At 51.4% G+C, this 24,149-nt stretch overlaps 1 protein-coding gene across 2 annotated transcripts; it reads right to left on the bottom strand.

The window, feature by feature from the left end:
• Window positions 1-100: 100 nt before the first annotated feature.
• Window positions 101-20,684, bottom strand: clp1 (cleavage factor polyribonucleotide kinase subunit 1). 2 transcript variants are annotated; one of them, XM_080183068.1, is made up of 3 exons: window positions 20,594-20,684; window positions 13,516-14,134; window positions 101-798 (listed from the first exon to the last, which is right to left on the bottom strand). In XM_080183068.1, exons 2-3 carry the CDS (start codon window positions 14,116-14,118, stop codon window positions 127-129), a joined length of 1,275 nt encoding a protein of 424 aa, XP_080039194.1. In that variant the 5' UTR covers window positions 14,119-14,134; window positions 20,594-20,684; the 3' UTR covers window positions 101-126. The 2 variants fall into 2 exon arrangements, with proteins under 2 accessions (XP_080039194.1, XP_080039193.1); XM_080183067.1 differs by lacking the exon at window positions 20,594-20,684 and adding an exon at window positions 20,031-20,111.
• Between the last annotated feature and the right edge of the window lie 3,465 nt (window positions 20,685-24,149).

The following is a 24,149-nucleotide window of genomic DNA, read 5'->3' as shown; positions in this document are numbered from 1 at the left end:
GAGAGTTCTCCAATTCCCACTGAAGTGGTGGCAGCAGGAGGGAGATGTCCAGAGTTAGGAGTGGAGGGTTGGAGGAGAAACCACCCCCCCCCCGCCCCCCCCACGGTCTCTCCCCCAGTTTCCCCCCTACTTGAGGTCCATGAAGCGGATGTCCATGATGAGGAGGATGCTCTTCGGGAGAGGCCGGGGGGCAGGTGACAGGACGGTGAAGAGCTGGCGCTCCACGTCCACACTGGTGACCACGATGAACCCGGCCACGCTGGTCTCAATCAGGTTCTCCTCGGGGGAATCCGCTGTGCTGACGCTCAGCAGGTGGTGGACCAGGTCTCGACCCGGCTGCACGGGGACCAGCTTCAGCTGGTTATCCTCCTGCGACATGCCCAGGGGCAGGCAGGAATCAGGAATGGTCGGGGCACCCACCTTGAAGATCCTCACGTCGGAGAAGCGCACATCGAAGGCGTGGGGGTAGAAGCTGCCCCGGAACCCGTAGAAGTACTCGCGGATCTTCTCGTCCCGGCTCTCCCGACGGAAATCCTTGGACCGCTCGACCGCCCCGCCGGACTTGGGCAGCAGGGCGGTCTTGACAAAGTGGGGCAGGTCGCGTTTCAGCTCATTGTAGAGGCGCTCCTGGTCCAGCACGATGGCAGCGTCCACCTCGAAGGCCGAGGCTGCGTGAACCAGGGCCTGGTAACCCGACCCCTTCACCCAGCCGCACGTGTTAATGACACAGCCACTGGTGGCTGCCCGCCTGTTCACCTCACACCGCTGGTTAAAAACCTCCGCCAACCGCGACGTGATCTGGGGGGTGGGCGGGGGGGGGAGAGAGGGTGAGACAGAGAGAGAACAGAGAGTGAATTGCCATTTTAACTCATGCCCGTGTGTCTGTCCTTGGCCTGCTGCAACCCTCCAGTGAAGCTCAATGCAAACTGGATGACCAGCACGTCATCTTCCGGCTCGGCACTTTACAGCCTTCCAATCTCAACATCGAATTCAGCAACTTCAGCTCGATCCCACCTCGACTCCTTTGTGTTCACTATTTAAATTGTTTTTTTGCTGTTTTCTACCCTTTATTTCTTTGTTGTCTTCATTTTTCTTTCCCCCTACTTCATCCCTCTTCCCTTACCTTTTCTCTCCCCGCTTCCCCTTTTCTACATTCTACCTCTGACCCATTCCCTCCCCTCCAACATCTTCATCTGTTGCAGTTTCTCTGCTGTTTGACCATTCACACCCATTATTCTCCCTTTTCCCTGGTTTCCCTCTTTCATTCCCTCACCCTGCAGTATAAATATTGCTTCAGAGTTCGTCTGAACTCCACTGGAGTTCAGACGACACTTTCTCTGTCTTTTAGCTTTGACAAAGTGTCATCTGGACTCGAAACGTCAGCTGTTTTCCTCCTTACAGATGCTGCCAGACCTGCTGAGATTTCCAACAATTTATCTCGTGGTGAGGTTATTCACCTTGGAAGCAAACACAAGATAACAGATTTACTGCCTGAATGGCTGTAAATTGGGAGAGGGGAGTGTGCAGAGGGACCTGGGTGTCCTAGTTTAAAATTTATTTATTAGTCACAAGTAAGGTTTACATTAACACTGCAATGTAGTTACTGTGAAAATCCACCAGTCACCACACTCCAGCATCTGTTCGGATACACTGAGGGAGAATTTGGTATGGCCAGTACTCCTAACCAGCACATCTTTTGGACTGTGGGAGGAAACCGGAGCACCCGGAAGGAACCCATGCAGACACGGGGAGAACGTGCAAACTCCACACAGACATTGACCCAAGCCAGGAATCGAACCCAGGTCCCTGCGTTGTGAGGCAGCAACACTAACCAATGTGCCACCCACACCAGTCACAAGGTAAGCCTGCAAGTGCAGCAGGCAGTAAAGAAGGTAAATGGTATGTTGGCCTTCATTGCGAGAGGTTTCGAGTACAGGAGAGGGGTTGTGTTGTGCTCCGAGAGTATTGTGTACGGTTTTGGTCTCCTTTTCTGGGGAAGGATGTCCTTGCTCTCGAGGGAGTGCAGTGAAGGTTTACCAGGCTGATTCCGGGGATGGTGGGACTGATGGATGAGGAGAGATTGACCAGGTTAGGATTGTTTTCACTGGAGTTCAGACGAATGAGGGAGAATCTCAGAGAGATTTATAAAATTCTAACAGGACTGGACAGGGTAGATGCAGGGAGGATGTTCCCGATGGTGGGGGGAGTCCAGAACCAGGGGGTCACAGTCTGAGGATTCAGGGTAGACCATTTAGGACGGAGGTGAGGAGACATTTCTTCACCCGGTGAGTCTGTGGAATTCATTCCCAGAGGAAGTAGTTGATGCCAAAACATTGAATGTATTCGAGAGGCGGCTGGAGAGAGCACTTGGGACAAATGGGATCGAAGGTTATGGGGAGAAAGCAGGATGAGGCTATTGAGTTGGATGATCAGCCATGATGGTGATGAATGGGCCAAATGGCTGCCTCCTGCTCCTATCTTCTATGTTTCTATGTAACAGTTTCTCCCTCTCCACTCTATCCAGCTCCCTCATGATTTTGAACGTAGTACAGCACAGGAACAGGCCCTTCGGTCCACAATATTGTGCTGAACCTGTCACCAAGTTAAACTATTTCCTTCTGCCTGCCCTTGCTCCATATCCCTCCGTCCCCTGTGATTCCTGTGCTTGTCTGAAAGCCCCTTAAACACCCCTATCGTATCTGCCTCCCCCAGCCCTGGCAGCACGTTCCAGACACCTACTATTCTCTGTGTAAAAGAACTTACCCCTCACCCTAGTATTAGACATTTTAACTCCGGGAAAAAGAGTCTGACTGGCTCTCAGAATTTTACAGAATTCTATCCAATCTATAAATGGAGTGATGGCAGATGGAGTTCAATCCGGACAAATGTGAGATAATGCATTATGGAAGGGCCAACGCATGCAGGAATTATACAGTAAATGATAGAACCCTTAGAAATATCTATATGCAGAGGGATCTGGGCATACATGTCCACTGATCACTGAGAGTGGCAACGCAGATGGGTGAGGTGTCAAGAAGGCATACGGCATGCTTGCTTTCATCGGCCAGGGCACTGAGTTTAAAAAGAGGCAAGTCATGTTGCAGCTTTATAGAACCTTAGTGAGGCCGCACTTGGAATATAGAGTTCAATTCTGGTCGCCACACTACCAGAAAGATGTGGAGGCTTTGGAGAGGGTACAGAAAAGATTCAGCAGGATGTTGCCCTGGTACGGAGGGCATTAGCTACGAGGAGGGGTTGGAGAAACTTGATTTGTTCTCACTGGAGCGACGGAGGTTGAGGGGAGACCTGATAGAAGTCTACAAGATTATGAGGGGCATGGACAGAGTGGATAGTCAGAAGCTTTTTCCCAGGGTGGAAGAGTCAATTACTAGGGGGCACAGGTTTAAGGTGCGAGGGGCAGGGTTTAAAGGAGATGTACGAGGCAAATTTTTTACACAGAGGGGGGTGGGTGTCTGGAACTCGCTGCCGGGGAAGGGAGTGGAAGCAGGAATGATAGCAGCATTTAAGGGGCAACAGGACAAATACATGAATAGGATGAGAATGGAAGGATACAGACTCTGTAACTGCAAACGGTTTTAGATTAGGCAGGCACTATAGTCGGCACAGGAGGGCTGAAGGGCCTGTTCCTGCTCTGTAATATCCTTTGTTTTCCCTCCATCGCTATCAAATCTCCTCTTAGCCACCTTCTCGCCCAGGGGAACAGTCCCAACCTCTCCGATCGATCCTCATAACTGATGTTTCTCACCACTGGAGCCATTCCTGGCAACTCTTCCGCACGGTCACCTCTTCCCAAAGTGTATCGCCCAGAACTGTACCCGGTATCCCAACTGAGATCTAACTGGTCTTCCGTATAACCTCCTTGCTCTCGTACTCTGGGGCCTCAGCTATTTACCATTTATATAGATGATCTGGAGGAGGGAACCGAGTGTAGGGTGTCGAAATTTGCTGATGACACCAAGATTGGGGGAAAGGCAAATTGTGCGGAGGGTGTGGAGAGTCTGCAGAAGGATCTAGATAGGCTGGGCGAATGGGCCAGGAAATGGCAAATGGAATTTAATGTTGGCAAGTGTGAGGTGGTCCACTTTGGTAGGAAGAATGGTAGGAAGGACTATTACTTACGTGGCGAAAAACTGCAGCAGGCGACGGTGCAGAGGGACCTCGGGGTCCTTGTGCATGAGTCGCAAAAACCCAGGTTGCAGGTGCAGCAGGTGGTCAGGAAGGCGAATGGGATGCTGGCCTTCATAGCGAGGGGGATTGAATATAAAAGTAGGGAGGTCTTGCTGCAGCTGTATAGGGCATTGGTGAGGCCACAGCTGGAGTACTGTGTGCAGTTTTGGGCGCCGCACCTGCGCAAGGATATTTTGGCCCTGGAGGGAGTGCAGAGGAGGTTTACTAGGCTGATACCGGAGTTGAGGGGATTGAGCTATGAGGAGAGGCTGAATAAACTGGGCTTTTACTCGTTAGAGTTTAGAAGAATGAGGGGAGATCTCATTGAGACGTATAAGATGATGAATGGGATGGATAGGATAGAGGTGGAGAGACTCTTCCCGCTCAAAAAAGACAGTAGGACTAGGGGGCACAGCCTCAAGATAAAGGGGAGGCGGTTTAGAACGGAGTTGAGGAGGAACTTCTTCACTCAAAGGGTGGTGAATCTCTGGAATTCTCTGCCCGTTGAAGTGGTGGAGGCTGCCTCGCTAAATATTTTTAAGAAGCGGGTTGATGGGTTCTTGATAGGAGAGGGGATTAAGGGTTATGGGGAGAGGGCGGGAAAGTGGAACTGAGCCACGACAGATCAGCCATGATCTTATTGAATGGCGGGGCAGGCTCGAAGGGCTAGATGGCCTACTCCTGCTCCTATTTCTTATGTTCTTATGTTCTTATGTTCTCTTAATAAAGATGTGGAGATGCTGGCGTTGGACTGGGGTGAACATAGTAAGGAGCCTCAAACACCAGGTTAAAGTCCAACCAGTTTATTTGACAGTAATCTCACAAACTTGTGGGATTACTATCAAAAGACATGATTGGACTCTAACCTGGTGTTGTCAGACTTCTTACTGCCCTCTTAATAAAACCTTGGGTACATAGCTCTGGAGGTCGTCAGGCTTAAGATTAAAGAACAAAAGAAAATTACAGCACAGGAACAGGCCCTTCGATCCTCCAAGCCTGCCCTGACCATGCTGCCCCGACTGAACTAAAACCCCCTATCCTTCCGGGGACCTTATCCCTCTATTCCCATCCTGTATTTGTCCAGATGCCCCTTAAAACTCACCATCGTATCCACTTCCACTCCCTCCCCCGGCAACGAGTTCCAGGCACCCACCGCCCTCTGTGTAAAAATCTGTCTCGTACATCTCCTTTAAGCCTTGCCCCTCGCACCTTAAACCTGTGTCCCCCTAGTAATTGACTCTTCCACCCTGGGAAAAAGCTTCTGACTATCCACTCTGTCCATGACTCTCATAATCTTGTAGACTTCTATCAGGTCTCCCCTCAACCTCCGTCATTCCAGTGAGAACAAACCAAGTTTCTCCAACCTCTCCTCATAGCTAATGCCCTCCGTACCAGGCATCATCCTGGTAAATCTTTTCTGTACTCTCTCTAAGCCTTTACATCCAGAGGTTGTGGGGTGATTTGATTTAATTTGATTTATTATTGTCACATGTACTGGCATACAGTAAAAAGTATTGTTTATGGCGTGCTATATAGATAAGGCATATTGTTCATAAAATATAGAGGAGAGAAGGAAAGGAGAGAGTGCAGAATGTAGTGTTACAGTCACAGCAAGGGTGCGGAGAAAGTTCAGCTTAATATAAGATAGGTCCATTCAAAAGTCTGACAGCAGCAGGGAAGAAGCTGTTCTTGAGTCGGTCGGTACGGGACCTCAGACTTTTGTATCTTCTTCCCAATGGAAGAAGGTGGGAGAGAGAATGTCCGGGGTGTGTGGGGGGGGTCCTTGATTATGCCGGCTGCTTTTCCCGAGGCAGCGGGAAGTGTAGACAGAGTCAATGGATGGGAGGCTGGTTTGTCTGATAGATTGGGCTACATTCACAACCTTTCTCAGTTGGCGGGGGGAAGGGTTGCCTGGCGGTTGGGGGGGAAGGGTGCCTGGAGGGGTGGGGGTTGTAGTCTGATTAGTGTTGCGTTGGGAGTTTGGGGTTTGAAGGTGGGCTGTGAGGGGAGGTGGGGGTCGAGGGCGAGTGGGGGTCTTGCCTGCCTGATTGAAGACATTGAGTATTGGGACGAACGGGGTAGCGAATGACTTTAGCGTTAATAAAGTTTGGGGTGGGCGGGCAGGGTCGCACTCTCTGATAGAGGTCCCATTTGGGTAGATGGGGGAGTCGAGGGGTACTGGGGGAGTATTTCGGAGAGGGAAGGACATTGTTGAGGGGGCCAGGCATTGCCTCTGATGCTTCCGAGTGCCAACGGTCTCCAGGAGCGAGCAACCATGGACTTCAGGGTCACCCTCTCCGTTTCTCACCCTCTCCATTTCGTGCCAGACTCCGGGCCAAAGGACATTGGGCCTGGAGTAAAGTCCAGGATAACTATCACCTCAAGCCCTCTGCTCACACAACACATTGCCAAGGTGCTATCTAAACTTTTATCAACTTGGCATTCCGTCAGTTCCAGTGATCACACAGTCCTTCAAACATTTCACCCTGCGCACTGGGGCAGAGAGAACTCACATCCTTTATAAATCGAGGCTCTTTCTCCAGCCTGTTACACAGGAACAGGAGGAGGCCATTCAGCCCCTTCTCCAGCCTGTTACACAGGAACAGGAGGAGGCCCCATTCAGCCCCTTCTCCAGCCTGTTACACAGGAACAGGAGGAGGCCATTCAGCCCCTTCTCCAGCCTGTTACACAGGAACAGGAGGAGGCCCCATTCAGCCCCTTCTCCAGCCTGTTACACGGGAACAGGTGGAGGCCATTCTGCCCCTTCTCCAGCCTGTTACACAGGAACAGGAGGAGGCCATTCAGCCCCTTCGCCAGCCTGTTACACAGGAACAGGTGGAGGCCATTCAGCCCCTTCTCCAGCCTGTTACACAGGAACAGGAGGAGGCCCCATTCAGCCCCTTCTCCAGCCTGTTACACAGGAACAGGTGGAGGCCATTCAGCCCCTTCTCCAGCCTGTTACACAGGAACAGGAGGAGGCCCCATTCAGCCCCTTCTCCAGCCTGTTACACAGGAACAGGAGGAGGCCCCAGTCAGCCCCTTCTCCAGCCTGTTACACAGGAACAGGAGGAGGCCCCATTCAGCCCCTTCTCCAGCCTGTTACACGGGAACAGGTGGAGGCCATTCTGCCCCTTCTCCAGCCTGTTACACAGGAACAGGAGGAGGCCATTCAGCCCCTTCTCCTCACAGCAAATGCCCTCCGTACCAGGGCAAAAATCCTGGTAAATCTTTTCTGAACCCTCTCCAAAGCCTCCACGTCCTTCTGGTAGTGTGGCGACCAGAATTGAACACTATATTCCAAGTGCGGCCTAACTAAGGTTCTATAAAGCTGCAACATGACGAAAATTTTTAAACTCAGTGCCCCGGCCAATGAAGCAAGCGTGCCGTATGCCTTCTTGACTACCCTTTTTCCGCTCCCCCCACCCCATCCACCCCCCTTCACCCCTCCTCTTCGGTCTCCCTGGGCATGAGTTAAAATGTGTTAAAATGGCAAGCATTCAGAAGGTCAGGGTTCTGACTGCGCACAGACCAAAGGTGTTCAGCAAAGCGATCTCCCACTCTCAGAATAACCTCACATTTACCCAACTGTTACCGCTCATTAAAAGGACTGAGAATGGGAGGGCACAGAGACTTAAAGTCATCTGCAAAATAAGCAAATGAGATGGAACAAGTTTTTTTTCCCCACACAGCAAATAGTTTGAGAGTGGAACACAGAGGCTGGAGGCAGATTCCATCGAGGTATGCAGGAGGCTGGAGGCAGATTCCATCGAGGTATGCAGCAGGCAGTAAAGAAGGCAAATGGTATGTTCATAGCGAGAGGATTTGAGTAGAGGGATAGGGATGTTTTACTGCAATTGTACAGGGTGTTGGTGAGGCCACACCTGGAGTATTGTGTACAGTTTTGGTCTCCTTATCTGAAAAAGGATGTTCCTTGCTATAGAGGGAGCACAGCGAAGGTTTCCCAGGCTGATTCCTGGGATGGCAGGTCTGTCATATGAGGAGAGACTAAGTGGGTTAGGATCCTATTCACTGGAGTTTAGAAGAGTGAGAGGGGATCTGATAGAAACTTATAAAATTCTAACAGGGTTAGACAGGGTAGATTCAGAAAGAATGTTCCCAATGGTGAGGGGAGTCCAGAACTAGGGGTCAGAGTTTGAGGATAAGGAGTAAACCTTTTAGGACTGAGGTGAGGGGAAATTTCTTCACCCAGAGGGTGGGGAATGTGTGGAATTCACTCCCACAGCAAGTAGTTGAGTTTAAATTTATGTATTAGTGTCACTAGTAGGCTTACATGAACACTGCAACGAAGTTACTGTGCAAATCCCCTAGTTGCCGCACTCCTGTGCCTGTTCGGATACACAGAGAGAATTTAGCATCGCCTATCCACCTAGCCAGCACGTCTTTTGGACTGTGGGAGGAAACTTACGCAGACAGGGGGGCAATGTGACCCGCACAAACAGTGACCCATCGAACCCAGGTCCCTGGTGCTGTGAGGCAGCAGTGCTAACCACCCACTGAGGGCTGTTGTGTGATTTGAAGATATTAGATATAGTTCTTGAGGCGACACGGTAACACAGTAGGTTAGCACTGCTGCCTCACAGTGCCAGGGACCCAGGTTCGATCCTCGGCTCAGGTCACTGTTTGTGTGGAGTTTGCACATTCTCCCCATGTCTACGTGGGTTTCCTTCGGGTGCTCTGGTTTCCTCCCACAGTCTGAAAAATATGCAGGTTAGGGGGATTGGCCATGCTAAATTGCCCCTTAGTGTTGGGGGACAAGCTAGAGTAAATGCATGGGGTTATGGGGATAGGGTCTGGGTGGGATCGTGATCGGTACAGACTCAATGGGCCATATGGTCTCTTTCTGCACGGTAGGGTTTCTATGATTTCTACATTTGGGAAAAGATATTGACTATCTAGCTGATCTGTGCCCCTCATTATTTTATAGACCTCTATAAGATCACCCCTCAGCCTCCTACGCTCCAGAGAAAAAAGTCCCAGTCTATCCAGCCTCTCCTTATAACTCAATCCATCAAGTCCTGGTAGCATCCTAGTAAATCTTTTCTGCACTCTTTCTAGTTTAATAATATCCTTTCTATAATTGGGTGACCAGAACTGTACACAGTATTCCAAGTGGGACCTTACCAATGTCTTGTACAACTTCAACAAGACGTCCCAACTCCTGTATTCAATGTTCTGACCGATGAAACCAAGCATTCCGAATGCCTTCTTCACCACTCTGTCCACCTGTGACTCCACTTTCAAGGAGCTATGAACCTGTACCCCTAGATCTCTTTGTTCTGTAACTCTCCCCAGCGCCCTACCATTAACTGAGTAAGTCTTGCCCTGGTTCAATCGACCAAAATACATCACCTCACATTTATCTAAATGAAACTCCATCTGCCATTCGTCAGCCCACTGGCCCAATTGATCAAGATCCGTTGCAATTGGAGATAACCTTCTTCACTGTCCACTACGCCACCAATTTTGGTGTCATCTGCAAACTTACTAACCATGCCTCCTATATTCTCATCCAAATCATTAATATAAATGACAAATAACAGTGGGCCCAGCACTGATCCCTGAGGCACACCACTGGTCACAGGCCTCCAGTTTGAAAAACAACTCTCTACAACCACCCTCTGGCTTCTGTCAAGAAGCCAATTTTGTATCCACTTAGATACCTCATCCTGGATCCCGTGAGATTTAACCTGATGCAACAACCTACCATGTGGTACCTTGTTAAAGGCCTTGATAAAGAGTACGGCAGCATGGGGGCAGGGCTGATTGTGGTGTCCATCTGTGTAAGCTTCCTCAATAATGGATGCGTGGAAATCACCCCCAAAATTAGGCTGCAGGTGGCAAACTGGTCGCTTTTGGGGTTTACAATTTAGTATGTATCTGCAATGTGCCATGCGCCATGCATGTATGCAAAACAGAATTGTTTTTATGTTGATTATTGTATCGTGATTCAATCAAATTGTTTTTCTAATGCATTATTTGATACTCTCATGCATTTGTGTTAGGCCCAGGGTAGGCCTCCCAACCCAACTGAGACTCATAGGGGCCAGCACATGAGCAATGGACTGAATGGCCTCCACCCATGTGTGATTTATCTCCCCTTGCACATTAGCCTTTCCATCTGCCCACAGTGGATGTGACTGAGTTTCCTCCAGGTGTTCCAGTTTCCTCCCACAGTCCAAAAATATGCAAGTTTGGTTGATTGGCCATGCTAAATTGCCCCTTAGTGCCGGGGCTAGCTAGGGTAAATGCATGGGGTTATAGGGATAGGACCTGGGTGGGATTGTGGTCGATGCAGACTCGATGGGCTGAATGGATTCCTTCTGCGGGATTCAATGATTCACTGCCCTCTAGTTGAAGAAATTCCTCCTCGTCTCGGTTCTAAAGAGTTGTCCCTTTACTCTGAGGCTGTGCCCTCGGATCCGAGTCTCTCCAACTGGTGGAAACATCTTCTCCACGTCCGCTCTATCCAGGCCTCGCAGTTGTCTACATGGACTTTAGCAAGGCCTTTGACAAGGTACCGCATGGTAGGTTGTTTCATAAGGTTAAATCTCATGGGATCCAGACTGAGGTATCTAAATGGAGACAAAATTGGCTTGATGACAGAAGCCAGAGGGTGGTTGCAGAGAGTTGTTTTTCAAACTGGGGGCCTGTGACCAGCAGTGTACCTCAGGGATCAGATTAATGACTCGGATGAGAATATAGGGGGCATGGTTAGTAAGTTTGCAGATGACACCAAGATTGGTGGCATAGTGGACAGTGAAGAAAGTTATCTTCAATTGCAATGGGATCTTGATCAATTGGGCCAGTGGGCTGATGAATGGCAGATGGAGTTTAATTTAGATAAATGCGAAGTGATGCATTTTGGTAGACTGAACCAGGGCAGGACTTACTCAGTTAATGGTAGGGCGTTCGGGAGAGTTACAGAACAAAGAGATCTAAGGGTACAGGTTCAATGCTCCTTGAAAGTGGACAGAGTGGTGAAGGCATTTGGCACGCTTGGTTTCATTGGTCAGAACACTGAATGGGACGTCTTGTTGAAGTTGTACAAGACATTGGTAAGGCCACACTTGGAATACTGTGTACAGTTCTGGTCACCCAATTATAGAAAGGATATTATTAAACTAGAAAGAGTGCAGGAAAGATTTACTAGGATGCTACCGGGACTTGATGGATTGAGTTATAAGGAGAGGCTGGATAGACTGGGACTTTTTTCTCTGCAGCCTAGGAGGCTGAAAGGTGATTTTATAGAGGTCTATAAAACAGTGAGGGCATAGACAAGGTAGGTAGTCAATATCTTTTCCCAAAGGTAGGGGAGTCTAAAACTAGAGGGCATAGGTTTAGGGTGAGAGGGGAGAGATACAAAAGGGTCCAGAGGGATTTCACACAGAGGGTAGAGAGTGTCTGGAACAAGCTGCCAGAGGCAGTAGTACAGGCGGATACAATTTTGTCTTTTAAAAACCGTTTAGGCAGTTATGTGGGTAAGTTGGGGATAGAGGGATATGAGCCAAATGCAGGCAATTAGGACTAGCTTAGGGATTAAAAAAGGGCAGCTTGGACAAGTTGGGCCGCAGGGCCTGTTTCCATGCTGTAAACCTCTATGTCTCAATCTCTCCCTCTCTATTTCACTTTCTGTCTCCCTCTCTCTTCCTCTCTATTTCACTCTCTGTCTCCCTCCCCCCTCTCTCTGTCTCCCTCTCTGTCTCATTCTCTCCCTGCCCCTCTCTCTCTCTCTTTATCCACTTCACCAACAGGTACCAATTCTGAGCAATTGGCCGCAGCTCAGGGAGATCCTATTAACGAGAGAATTTCACAGGATTACAGTGCTAAATATAATGAAACAATAGTCTATTTATTGTGACAGTGCTTTCCTGAGGGATTTTGCAGAGTCATACAGTAGCTAACAAGGCATTTCACTTACCTACAAAATTCCCCAATTTGAGGTTCAGGCGATGGCCTAGTAATATTATCACTAGACTACTAATCCAGAAACTCAGCTAATGTTCTGAGGACCCGGGTTCGAATCCCACCACAGCAGATGATGGAATTTGAATTCAATTTTTAAATATCTGGAATTAAGAATCTACTGATGACCATGAAACAATTGTCGGAAAAAAACATCTGGTTCACTAATGTCCTTTAGGGAAGGAAATCTGCATCCTTACCCGTTCTGGCCTACATGTGACTCCAGAGCCAGAGCAATGTGGGTGACTCTCAACTGCCCTCCAAGGACAACTAGGGATGGGCAATAAACACTGGCCCAGCCAGCAACACCAATGTCCCAGGAACAAATTTTAAAAATCCACTCAATCAAAAAACCCTTCATGATTCTGAACACCCTCATTCAATCTCCCCCAACCTACACCTTTGGACACTAAGGGACAATTTAGCATGGCCAATCCACCCTAACCTACACATCTTTGGACACTAAGGGACAATTTAGCATGGCCAATCCACCCTAACCTACACATCTTTGGACACTAAGGGACAATTTAGCATGGCCAATCCACCCTAACCTGCACATCTTTGGACACTAAGGGGCAATTTAGCATGGCCAATCCACCCTAACCTACACATCTTTGGACACTAAGGGGCAATTTAGCATGGCCAATCCACCCTAACCTACACATCTTTGGACACTAAGGGGCAATTTAGCATGGCCAATCCACCCTAACCTACACATCTTTGGACACTAAGGGACAATTTAGCATGGCCAATCCACCCTAACCTGCACATCTTTGGACACTAATTGGCAATTTAGCATGGCCAATCCACCCTAACCTACACATCTTTGGACACTAAGGGACAATTTAGCATGGCCAATCCACCCTAACCTACACATCTTTGGACACTAAGGGACAATTTAGCATGGCCAATCCACCCTAACCTGCACATCTTTGGACACTAAGGGACAACTTAGCATGGCCAATCCACCCTAACCTACACATCTTTGGACACTAAGGGACAATTTAGCACGGCCAATCCACCCTAACCTACACATCTTTGGACACTAAGGGACAATTTAGCATGGCCAATCCCCCTAACCTGCCCATCTTTGGACACTAAAGGACAATTTAGCATGGCCAATCCCCCTAACCTGCCCATCTTTGGACACTAAAGGACAATTTAGCATGGCCAATCCACGTAACTGGCACATCATTGGAGGAAACTGGAGCACTCAGGAGGAGACATAGTGTCGACACGCAGAGAGTGTGCAGATTCCACACAGATGGGAATCGAACCCAGGTCCCTGGCATGGTGAGGCAGCAGGGTGAACCATGGCTAAGTGCTTCTAATTGCTGTGTTTACCTTGTTGTAGAGCTTGATGTTGGTCCCGGGTGTGGTAGAGCCAAAGTGATAGACCAGGGGTGCCTGGACGGAGAAGCCCTCCTCCACATCAGCTGGCCTCTCAATGTACAGGGCGCCCATGGTACCAGGGATGGAGACGGAGCCCTGGCCCACATCCAGTTCCACAAAGGTTGGCCGGCGGCCTAGCCGCACGCCGTAGTTGAGCAGCAGGCGGCAGACGGTGGTCTTGCCCACGTCAGTGGGGCCCACCACCATGACCCGGGGCCCCCGCTCGTCCTCCCTCTCCGCCTGCTGCCGCATCTGCTCCAGCGCCGCGTGACAGTTGAGGTAGAGAAGCATGGGGGTCTCGCGGGATACGTACGCCACCTCAGTACGGCCCCGCAGCTGCAGCGAGCAGCCGTGCCAGGTAAAGACCGCCACCTTGGCACCCCCATCGAAGGTGAAGCGTTTGTTGCGGGTGAGCTCAGTGGCGAATATCTCGGCCATCCCGGACAGAAGCTCCAGCTGCACCGTCTCGTGGGCCTCCACCTCGAACCGCAGCTCCGTCTCCTTCTCCAGGTCAAACTTGGTCACCGGCTGGTCATCTTTCTGCTCCTCTGCCATCTTCCCTGCCCTCTGTCTGCAGCAAAGGAGAGAAAAGACGTATGTTATATATATCACTCCCTCGGCACTGACCCTCTGACAGCGCGGTGCTCCCTCGGCACTGACCCTCTGACAGTGCGGCACTCCCTCAGCACTGACCCTCTGACAGTGCGGCGCTCCCTCAGCACTGACCCTCTGACAGTGCAGCACTACCTCAGCACTGACCCTCTGACAGTGCAGCACTCCCTCAGTACTGACCCACTGACAGTGCGGCACTCCCTCAGCACTGACCCTCTGACAGTGCGGCACTCCCTCAGCACTGACCCACTGACAGTGCGGCGCTCCCTCAGCACTGACCCACTGACAGTGCGGCGCTCCCTCAGCACTGACCCTCTGACAGTGCAGCACTCCCTCAGTACTGACCCACTGACAGTGCGGCGCTCCCTCGGCACTGACCCTCTGACAGTGCGGCACTCCCTCAGCACTGACCCTCTAATAGTGAGGAAGTGCCACAATGTCACTCCAGCCTCCACATCCGTTCCCCATCTCTGTAACCTTTCCAAACCTCGAACCCTCCCTGTCTCTATAATGCTTCCAGACCTACACCCCTCCTATCTCTGTAACCTCCAGCCCCTGCACCCCTCCCTATCTCTGTAACCTCCTGCACCCCTCCCTATCTCTGTAACCTCCTGCACCCCTCCCTATCTCTGTAGCCTCCTGCAGCCCCCTACACCCCTCCCTATCTCTGTAGCCTCCTGCAGCCCCTACACCCCTCCCTATCTCTGTAGCCTCCTGCAGCCCCTACACCCCTCCCTATCTCTGTAGCCTCCTGCAGCCCCTACACCCCTCCCTATCTCTGTAGCCTCCTGCAGCCCCTACACCCCTCCCTATCTCTGTAGCCTCCTGCAGCCCCTACACCCCTCCCCATCTCTGTAGCCTCCTGCAGCCCCTACACCCCTCCCCATCTCTGTAGCCTCCTGCAGCCCCTACACCCCTCCCCATCTCTGTAGCCTCCTGCAGCCCCTACACCCCTCCCCATCTCTGTAGCCTCCTGCAGCCCCTACACCCCTCCCCATCTCTGTAGCCTCCTGCAGCCCCAACACCCCTCCCCATCTCTGTAGCCTCATGCAGCCCCTACACCCCTCCCTATCTCTGTAGCCTCCTGCAGCCCCTGCACCCCTCCCTATCTCTGTAACCCCCTGCACCCCTCCCTATCTCTGTAGCCTCCTGCAGCCCCTACACCCCTCCCAATCTCTGTAGCCTCCTGCAGCCCCTACACCCCTCCCAATCTCTGTAGCCTCCTGCAGCCCCCACACCCCTCCCTATCTCTGTAACCTCCTGCAGCCCCTCCCTATCTCTGTAACCTCCTGCACCCCCACACCCCTCCCTATCTCTGTAACCTCCTGCAGCCCCTCCCTATCTCTGTAACCTCCTGCACCTCCACACCCCCTCCCTATCTCTGTAACCTCCTGCAGCCCCTGCACCCCTCCCTATCTCTGTAACCTCCTCCAGCCCCTGCATCTCCTCCAGCCCCTGCACCTCCTCCCTATCTCTGTAACCTCCTCCAGCCCCTACACATCCTCCCTATCTCCGTAACTTCCTACAGCCCCGACACTCCTCCTCCAAATCCACAACAAGAGGTTTTCTTAAATAACTAACAGGAAGTGCAGCCTAAAACAACCAATATATAATGTTCCACGGACTACACATGACGGCTATGGGGGGTAGGTACCCAGGACGAGGTGGGGGTGGGGGGCTATGAATCTGAGGCTATTGAATCTGTGGAACTCTTTGCCGCAGAGGAGGCCGGATCATTGAGTGTATTTAAGACAGAGATAGATAGATAGGTTTTTGATTAACAAGGGGATCAGGGGTTATGGAGAAAAGGCAGGAGAATGGGGGATGAGAAAAATATCAGCCATGATTGAATGGGGGAGCAGACTCGATGGGCCGAGTGGCCTCGTTCTGCTCCTCTGTCTTATGGTGCTGTAACAGTCTAACTGGCCAGGGCTACTCATCAGCTTTGGGTGGAGTAAGGTAGGGGTGCAGAATGTAGCATTTCAGTTGCCTAAAGATAGGGAGGGTTGTAGATGGTGGAGGAGATTACAGAGATTATATTAAATTGATCTTTCTCTACACCCTAGCTATGACTGTAACACTAAATTCTGCACCCTCTCCTTTCCTTCTCCCCGATGTACTCTGTAAATGGAATGCTTTGTCTGTATAACACGCAGGAAACTCTCACCAACTTTTACACATGCACCATAGAAAGCATCCTTTCCAGACATATCACACAGCTTGGCATGGCTCCACTCTGCCCAAGACTACAAGGAAATACAAAGGGTTGTGAACATAGCCCAGTCTATCACGCAAACCAACCTCCCGTCCATCGACTCTGTCTACACTTCCCGCTGCCTCGGGAAAAGCAGCCGGCATAATCAAGGACCACCCCCCCACACCCCGAACATCCTCTCTCGCACCTTCTTCCATCAGGAAAAAATACAAAAGTTTGAGGTTAGGTACCAACTAACTCAAGAACAGCTTCTTTCCTGCTGCTGTCAGACTTCTGAACGGACCTATCTTATGTTGATTTGATCTTTCTCTACACCCTAGCCATGACTGTAACACTACATTCTGCACCCTCTCCTTTCCTTTTCCATGAACAGTGTGCTTTATCTCTAGAGCACGCAAGAAACAATATTTTTTACTGTAAGCCAATACAAGTGACAATAATAACTCAAATCAAGGCAAGGTGTTAGTGTGGAAATTGGACAATAAATGCTGATGAAAGAATGAATCTTGATGAATATCAAAATCTTCCAACGTTAAATAATTTGTATGGACAATAGATCGATTGAACGTGTAGTCACAGGATCGAAACTGGCTACAGGTAGCAGCTCTCAAAACACAAGGGGCGGCACGATAGCAGTGGTTAGCACTGCTGCTTCACAGCTCCAGGGACCTAGGTTCAATTCCCGGCTTGGGTCACTGTCTGTGTGGAGTTTGCACATTCTCCTCGTGTCTGCATGGGTTTCCTCCCACAGTCCAAGAATGGGCGGGTTAGGTTTGATTGGCTATGCTAAATTGTCCGTTAGTGTCCTGAGGTGCGTAGGTTAGAGGGTTTAGTGGTTAAAATACGTAGAGGTATGGGGGTAGGGCCTGGTTGAGATTGTGGTCGCTGCAGACTCAGTGGGCCAAATGGCCTGTACTGTAGGGTTTCTATGATCTATAAGAAACAGGCAGCATGACAACTATTGAGACTATTCCTCCAGGAAGTAGAACAGAAGCCTGGCTGATTACCCAGTCCACCTGAACAGTGACAGACGGCAGAGGGGATAATTTATCTTTATCCGCAGAAAGATTCATCCTTACAGACACTCGGCCATTGCAGTGGCTTGATTTGATTTATTGTCACGTGTTGGGGTACAATGAAAAGTTTGTTTCTTGTGTGCTGCACAGACAAAGCATACTGTTCATAGAGTAGAGGGGAGAAGAGGAAGGATTTGATTTATTGTCACATGTATTGGGATACATGAATCTGGCTAAGTTAGGGGTTCCATTTGTAGACACACAGGATAGAATAGGTGTACGGTGATGCGGCGGCGCAGGCTCGTTGGGCCAAAGGGCCTGTTTCCCATGCTGGGTTGTTCTTTGTTTGTATACAGTGAAAAGTATTGTTTCTCGTGCACTACAGACAAAACATGCCGTTCATAAGAACATAAGAAACAGGAGCAGGAGTAGGCCATCTAGCCCCTCGAGCCTGCCCCGCCATTCAATAAGATCATGGCTGATCTGAAGTGGTTCAGTTCCGCTTTCTCCCCATAACCCTTAATCCCCTTGCCTACCAAAAACCTATCTACCCGCGTCTTAAATATATTTAGCGAGGCAGCCTCCACCACTTCAACGGGCAGAGAATTCCAGAGATTCACCACCCTTTGAGTGGAGAAGTTCCTCCTCAACTCTGTTCTAAACTGCACCCCACCCCCCCTTAGCTTGAGGCTGTGCCCTCTAGTCCTGCTGTCATTTCATAGAGTACAGAGGGAGGAGGAAAGGAGAGGGTGAAGAATGTAGTGTTACAGTCACAGCTAGGGTGTAGAGAAAGATCAGCTTAATGTGAGGTCAGTCCATTCAAAAGTCTGACAGCAGCAGGGAAGAAGCTGTTCTTGAGTCAGTCAGTACGGGACCTCAGACTTTTGTATCTTTAGTCCCTCCTGCAGTGACATCTAAACATGGGCAGCACAGACATGATGTGGAGATGCTGGCATTGCCCATGCTGCCCAGTCTCCCCCCTCCCCCTCCAGTCTCACCTGTGTCTCTAACTTTCACTGTGTTCACCCCCACCTCTCATTCTCCCCTGTGCCCCTCTCTGGCTCTCACTGACTACCGTCAAACCCTCTCTCCCACTGCACTTTCTCTCCTGTCTATCTATCTATCTCTCTCCCTCTCTCACCCCCTCACTCACCTCCAGCCTCCTCACTCCCTGTCCCCTCATCTCCCCCTCACTCACCTCCAGCCTCCTCACTCCCTGCCGCTCACCCCCTCACTCACCTCCCCCTCTCCCCCTCCCCCTCATTCACCTCCAGCCTCCTCACTCCCTGCCGCTCACCCCCTCACTCACCTCCCCCTCTCCCCCTCACTCACCTCCAGCCTCCTCACTCCCTGCCGCTCACCCCCTCACTCACCTCCCCCTCTCCCCCTGCCCCTCACTCACCTCCAGCCTCCTCACTCCCTGCCGCTCACCCCCTCACTCACCTCCCCCTCTCCCCCTGCCCCTCACTCACCTCCAGCCTCCTCACTCCCTGTCCCCTCATCTCCCCCTCACTCACCTCCCCCTCTCCCCCTGCCCCTCACTCACCTCCAGCCTCCTCACTCCCTGTCCCCTCATCTCCCCCTCACTCACCTCCAGCCTCCTCACTCCCTGTCCCCTCATCTCCCCCTCACTCACCTCCAGCCTCCTCACTCCCTGTCCCCTCATCTCCCCCTCACTCACCTCCAGCCTCCTCACTCCCTGTCCCCTCATCTCCCCCTCACTCACCTCCAGCCTCCTCACTCCCTGTCCCCTCATCTCCCCCTCACTCACCTCCAGCCTCCTCACTCCCTGTCCCCTCATCTCCCCCTCACTCACCTCCAGCCTCCTCACTCCCTGTCCCCTCATCTCCCCCTCACTCACCTCCAGCCTCCTCACTCCCTGTCCCCTCATCTCCCCCTCACTCACCTCCAGCCTCCTCACTCCCTGTCCCCTCATCTCCCCCTCACTCACCTCCAGCCTCCTCACTCCCTGTCCCCTCATCTCCCCCTCACTCACCTCCAGCCTCCTCACTCCCTGTCCCCTCATCTCCCCCTCACTCACCTCCAGCCTCCTCACTCCCTGTCCCCTCATCTCCCCCTCACTCACCTCCAGCCTCCTCACTCCCTGTCCCCTCATCTCCCCCTCACTCACCTCCAGCCTCCTCACTCCCTGTCCCCTCATCTCCCCCTCACTCACCTCCAGCCTCCTCACTCCCTGTCCCCTCATCTCCCCCTCACTCACCTCCAGCCTCCTCACTCCCTGTCCCCTCATCTCCCCCTCACTCACCTCCAGCCTCCTCACTCCCTGTCCCCTCATCTCCCCCTCACTCACCTCCAGCCTCCTCACTCCCTGTCCCCTCATCTCCCCCTCACTCACCTCCAGCCTCCTCACTCCCTGTCCCCTCATCTCCCCCTCACTCACCTCCAGCCTCCTCACTCCCTGCCGCTCACCCCCTCACTCACCTCCCACCTCCCCCTGCCCCTCACTCACCTCCAGCCTCCTCACTCCCTACCCCCTCACCCCCTGCCCCCATCACTCACCTCCTGCCCCTCGACCCCTCACCCACCTCCTGCCCCCCTCACCCACCTCCTGCCCCCCTCACCCCCTCACTCACCCCCTGCCCCTCACTCACCCCCTCACTCACCTCCAGCCGCCTCACTCGCTGTGAACTTGCCCTGACAACCGTCTCCAGGGCCCAGAGAATCCACCAATCAAAGCGGCGGGCCTGGGACCCCCCTGACCCCGTAACCCCGGCCCACTTCCTTCCGGCTCAGCTATATTTTTAAATTCCTTCCATCCCTCACCCCTACAGCCCGGGGAAAACAACACCTTCCTCAGGCCAAATTCTTATTGTTTAAAACTAAATTCACAATCCGCCGGCTTTTATTTCTGACCATTGGGCACGCGCGGAGAATGGCGAGGAACGCGGTGACGTCAGCGACACCGCCGGCCCCGCCTCTTCCCGATCCCGCACGGCGCAATGACGTCACAGGCGCATCGGACGCGCACTGACGTCACAGGCGCATCGGACCCGCCCTTCCGCTGACGTAACAAATAGTGACGTCACCCGGTCACCACCCCCGCCCATGAACACACTGACGAACACCGCACAGCTAACCCCGCCCACTCCTTTGACAACTGCAAGGTGATGTCACCACTGACCCTTTCCCCGCCCCCTCCTGTATTCTCGAGCCGCGATTGCGTCACCCGAAAGTCGGTCGACGCCCGTTGTCCTGGGACGGCCGGTCGCGAAGGGACCTTCAAGACCCGCCCCCGCACAGCGTTCGGACGCGGTGACGTCACCGAGAAGGCCATATCCCGTGATCTTACGTTGGGGGAAGTGACGTCACACGGAAGGGAAACCCCGCCCCACCCGATGACGTCTACCTCAATGACGTCACGCAGATCTCAGGCTCCACCCTCGATGGATGTGTACGGCGCACAGAACGCCCCACGTGACTCCTCCGAATCAACGGCGGCTCCGATGGCAGTGTGAGGATGTTTATTTCCGTTTTTCTTTCTGAATCGGTTCTGGTGTCGCGGCCGGGCGTGAAATGGCGGCTTCGGTGGACTGAACCTGTGTTTTCCTCCCGTCTGAGGGGGCAGGACGACAACTCCCAGAGGGCAATGCGGCGGCGCATGCGCGACTGAATATTCGGGCTGCCTGCTCTCTGTGCGCATGCGCTTCGGCAATGCCCTCTGGGAGGTGTAGTCTTTCTCAGACTTCGACAGCAGGATGGTGGCAGTGAATGGGTTCCCACTGAACCAACACAATTCTCAGTGAATGGGTTCACACTGAACCAGAGACAACTCTCAGTGAATGGGTTCCCACTGAACCGACACAACTCTCAGTGAATGGGTTCCCACTGAACCAACACAACTCTCAGTGAATGGGTTCCCACTGAACCAACACAACTCTCAGTGAATGGGTTCCCACTGAACCAACACAACTCCCAGTGAATGGGTTCACACTGAACCAACACAACTCTCAGTGAATGGGTTCACACTGAACCAACACAACTCTCAGTGAATGGGTTCCCACTGAACCAACACAACTCTCAGTGAATGGGTTCACACTGAACCAGAGACAACTCTCAGTGAATGGGTTCCCACTGAACCAACACAACTCTCAGTGAATGGGTTCCCACTGAACCAACACAACTCTCAGTGAATGGGTTCACACTGAACCAACACAACTCTCAGTGAATGGGTTCCCACTGAACCAACACAACTCTCAGTGAATGGGTTCCCACTGAACCAACACAACTCTCAGTGAATGGGTTCACACTGAACCAGAGACAACTCTCAGTGAATGGGTTCCCACTGAACCAACACAACTCTCAGTGAATGGGTTCCCACTGAACCAACACAACTCTCAGTGAATGGGTTCACACTGAACCAACACAACTCTCAGTGAATGGGTTCACACTGAACCAACACAACTCTCAGTGAATGGGTTCCCACTGAACCAACACAACTCTCAGTGAATGGGTTCACACAGAACCAGAGACAACTCTCAGTGAATGGGTTCACACTGAACCAGAGACAACTCTCAGTGAATGGGTTCACACTGAACCAACACAACTCTCAGTGAATGGGTTCACACTGAACCAACACAACTCTCAGTGAATGGGTTCACACTGAACCAGAGACAACTCTCAGTGAATGGGTTCCCACTGAACCAACACAACTCTCAGTGAATGGGTTCCCACTGAACCAACACAACTCTCAGTGAATGGGTTCACACTGAACCAACACAACTCTCAGTGAATGGGTTCACACTGAACCAACACAACTCTCAGTGAATGGGTTCCCACTGAACCAACACAACTCTCAGTGAATGGGTTCCCACTGAACCAACACAACTCTCAGTGAATGGGTTCACACTGAACCAGAGACAACTCTCAGTGAATGGGTTCCCACTGAACCAACACAACTCTCAGTGAATGGGTTCCCACTGAACCAACACAACTCTCAGTGAATGGGTTCACACTGAACCAACACAACTCTCAGTGAATGGGTTCACACTGAACCAACACAACTCTCAGTGAATGGGTTCCCACTGAACCAACACAACTCTCAGTGAATGGGTTCACACTGAACCAGAGACAACTCTCAGTGAATGGGTTCACACTGAACCAGAGACAACTCTCAGTGAATGGGTTCACACAGAACCAGAGACAACTCTCAGTGAATGGGTTCACACTGAACCAACACAACTCTCAGTGAATGGGTTCACACTGAACCAACACAACTCTCAGTGAATGGGTTCACACTGAACCAACACAACTCTCAGTGAATGGGTTCCCACTGAACCAACACAACTCTCAGTGAATGGGTTCACACTGAACCAGAGACAACTCTCAGTGAATGGGTTCACACTGAACCAGAGACAACTCTCAGTGAATGGGTTCACACAGAACCAGAGACAACTCTCAGTGAATGGGTTCACACTGAACCAACACAACTCTCAGTGAATGGGTTCACACTGAACCAACACAACTCTCAGTGAATGGGTTCACACTGAACCAACACAACTCTCAGTGAATGGGTTCCCACTGAACCAACACAACTCTCAGTGAATGGGTTCCCACTAAACCAAAGACAACTCTCAGTGAATGGGTTCACACTGAACCGACACAACTCTCAGTGAATGGGTTCACACCGAACCGACACAACTCTCAGTGAATGGGTTCACACTGAACCAACACAACTCTCAGTGAATGGGTTCACACTGAACCAACACAACTCTCAGTGAATGGGTTCACACTGAACCAACACAACTCTCAGTGAATGGGTTCACACCGAACCAACACAACTCTCAGTGAATGGGTTCACACTGAACCGACACAACTCTCAGTGAATGGGTTCACACTGAACCAACACAACTCTCAGTGAATGGGTTCACACTGAACCAGAGACAACTCTCAGTGAATGGGTTCCCACTGAACCAACACAACTCTCAGTGAATGGGTTCACACTGAACCAACACAACTCTCAGTGAATGGGTTCCCACTGAACCGACACAACTCTCAGTGAATGGGTTCACACTGAACCAACACAACTCTCAGTGAATGGGTTCCCACTGAACCAACACAACTCTCAGTGAATGGGTTCACACTGAACCAACACAACTCTCAGTGAATGGGTTCACACTGAACCAACACAACTCTCAGTGAATGGGTTCCCACTGAACCAACACAACTCTCAGTGAATGGGTTCACACTGAACCAGAGACAACTCTCAGTGAATGGGTTCCCACTGAACCAACACAACTCTCAGTGAATGGGTTCCCACTGAACCAACACAACTCTCAGTGAATGGGTTCACACTGAACCAACACAACTCTCAGTGAATGGGTTCCCACTGAACCAACACAACTCTCAGTGAATGGGTTCACACTGAACCAGAGACAACTCTCAGTGAATGGGTTCACACTGAACCAACACAACTCTCAGTGAATGGGTTCCCACTGAATCAACACAACTCTCAGTGAATGGGTTCACACTGAACCAGAGACAACTCTCAGTGAATGGGTTCCCACTGAACCAACACAACTCCCAGTGAATGGGTTCACACCGAACCAACACAACTCTCAGTGAATGGGTTCACACTGAACCAGAGACAACTCTCAGTGAATGGGTTCCCACTGAACCAACACAACTCTCAGTGAATGGGTTCACACTGAACGGGTTCACACTGAACCAGAGACAACTCTCAGTGAATGGGTTCCCACTGAACCAGAGACAACTCCCAGTGAATG

The sequence above is a fragment of the Carcharhinus amblyrhynchos genome, unplaced genomic scaffold (assembly GCF_965287045.1).
Source record: "Carcharhinus amblyrhynchos unplaced genomic scaffold, sCarAmb.v2.hapA chromosome_139, whole genome shotgun sequence".
Taxonomy (NCBI): domain Eukaryota; kingdom Metazoa; phylum Chordata; class Chondrichthyes; order Carcharhiniformes; family Carcharhinidae; genus Carcharhinus; species Carcharhinus amblyrhynchos.
This window is presented reverse-complemented; position numbering and strand designations above follow the sequence as displayed.

Bases quoted from the DNA above. Each gene is read 5' to 3' on its own strand.
- clp1 (XM_080183068.1), bottom strand. From the start codon at position 14,118: ATGGCAGAGGAGCAGAAAGATGACCAGCCGGTGACCAAGTTTGACCTG. The intron at 799-13,515 runs GTAAACACAGCA...CCCACCCCCCAG, and splicing joins ACATCAAGCTCTACAACAAG to ATCACGTCGCGGTTGGCGGA.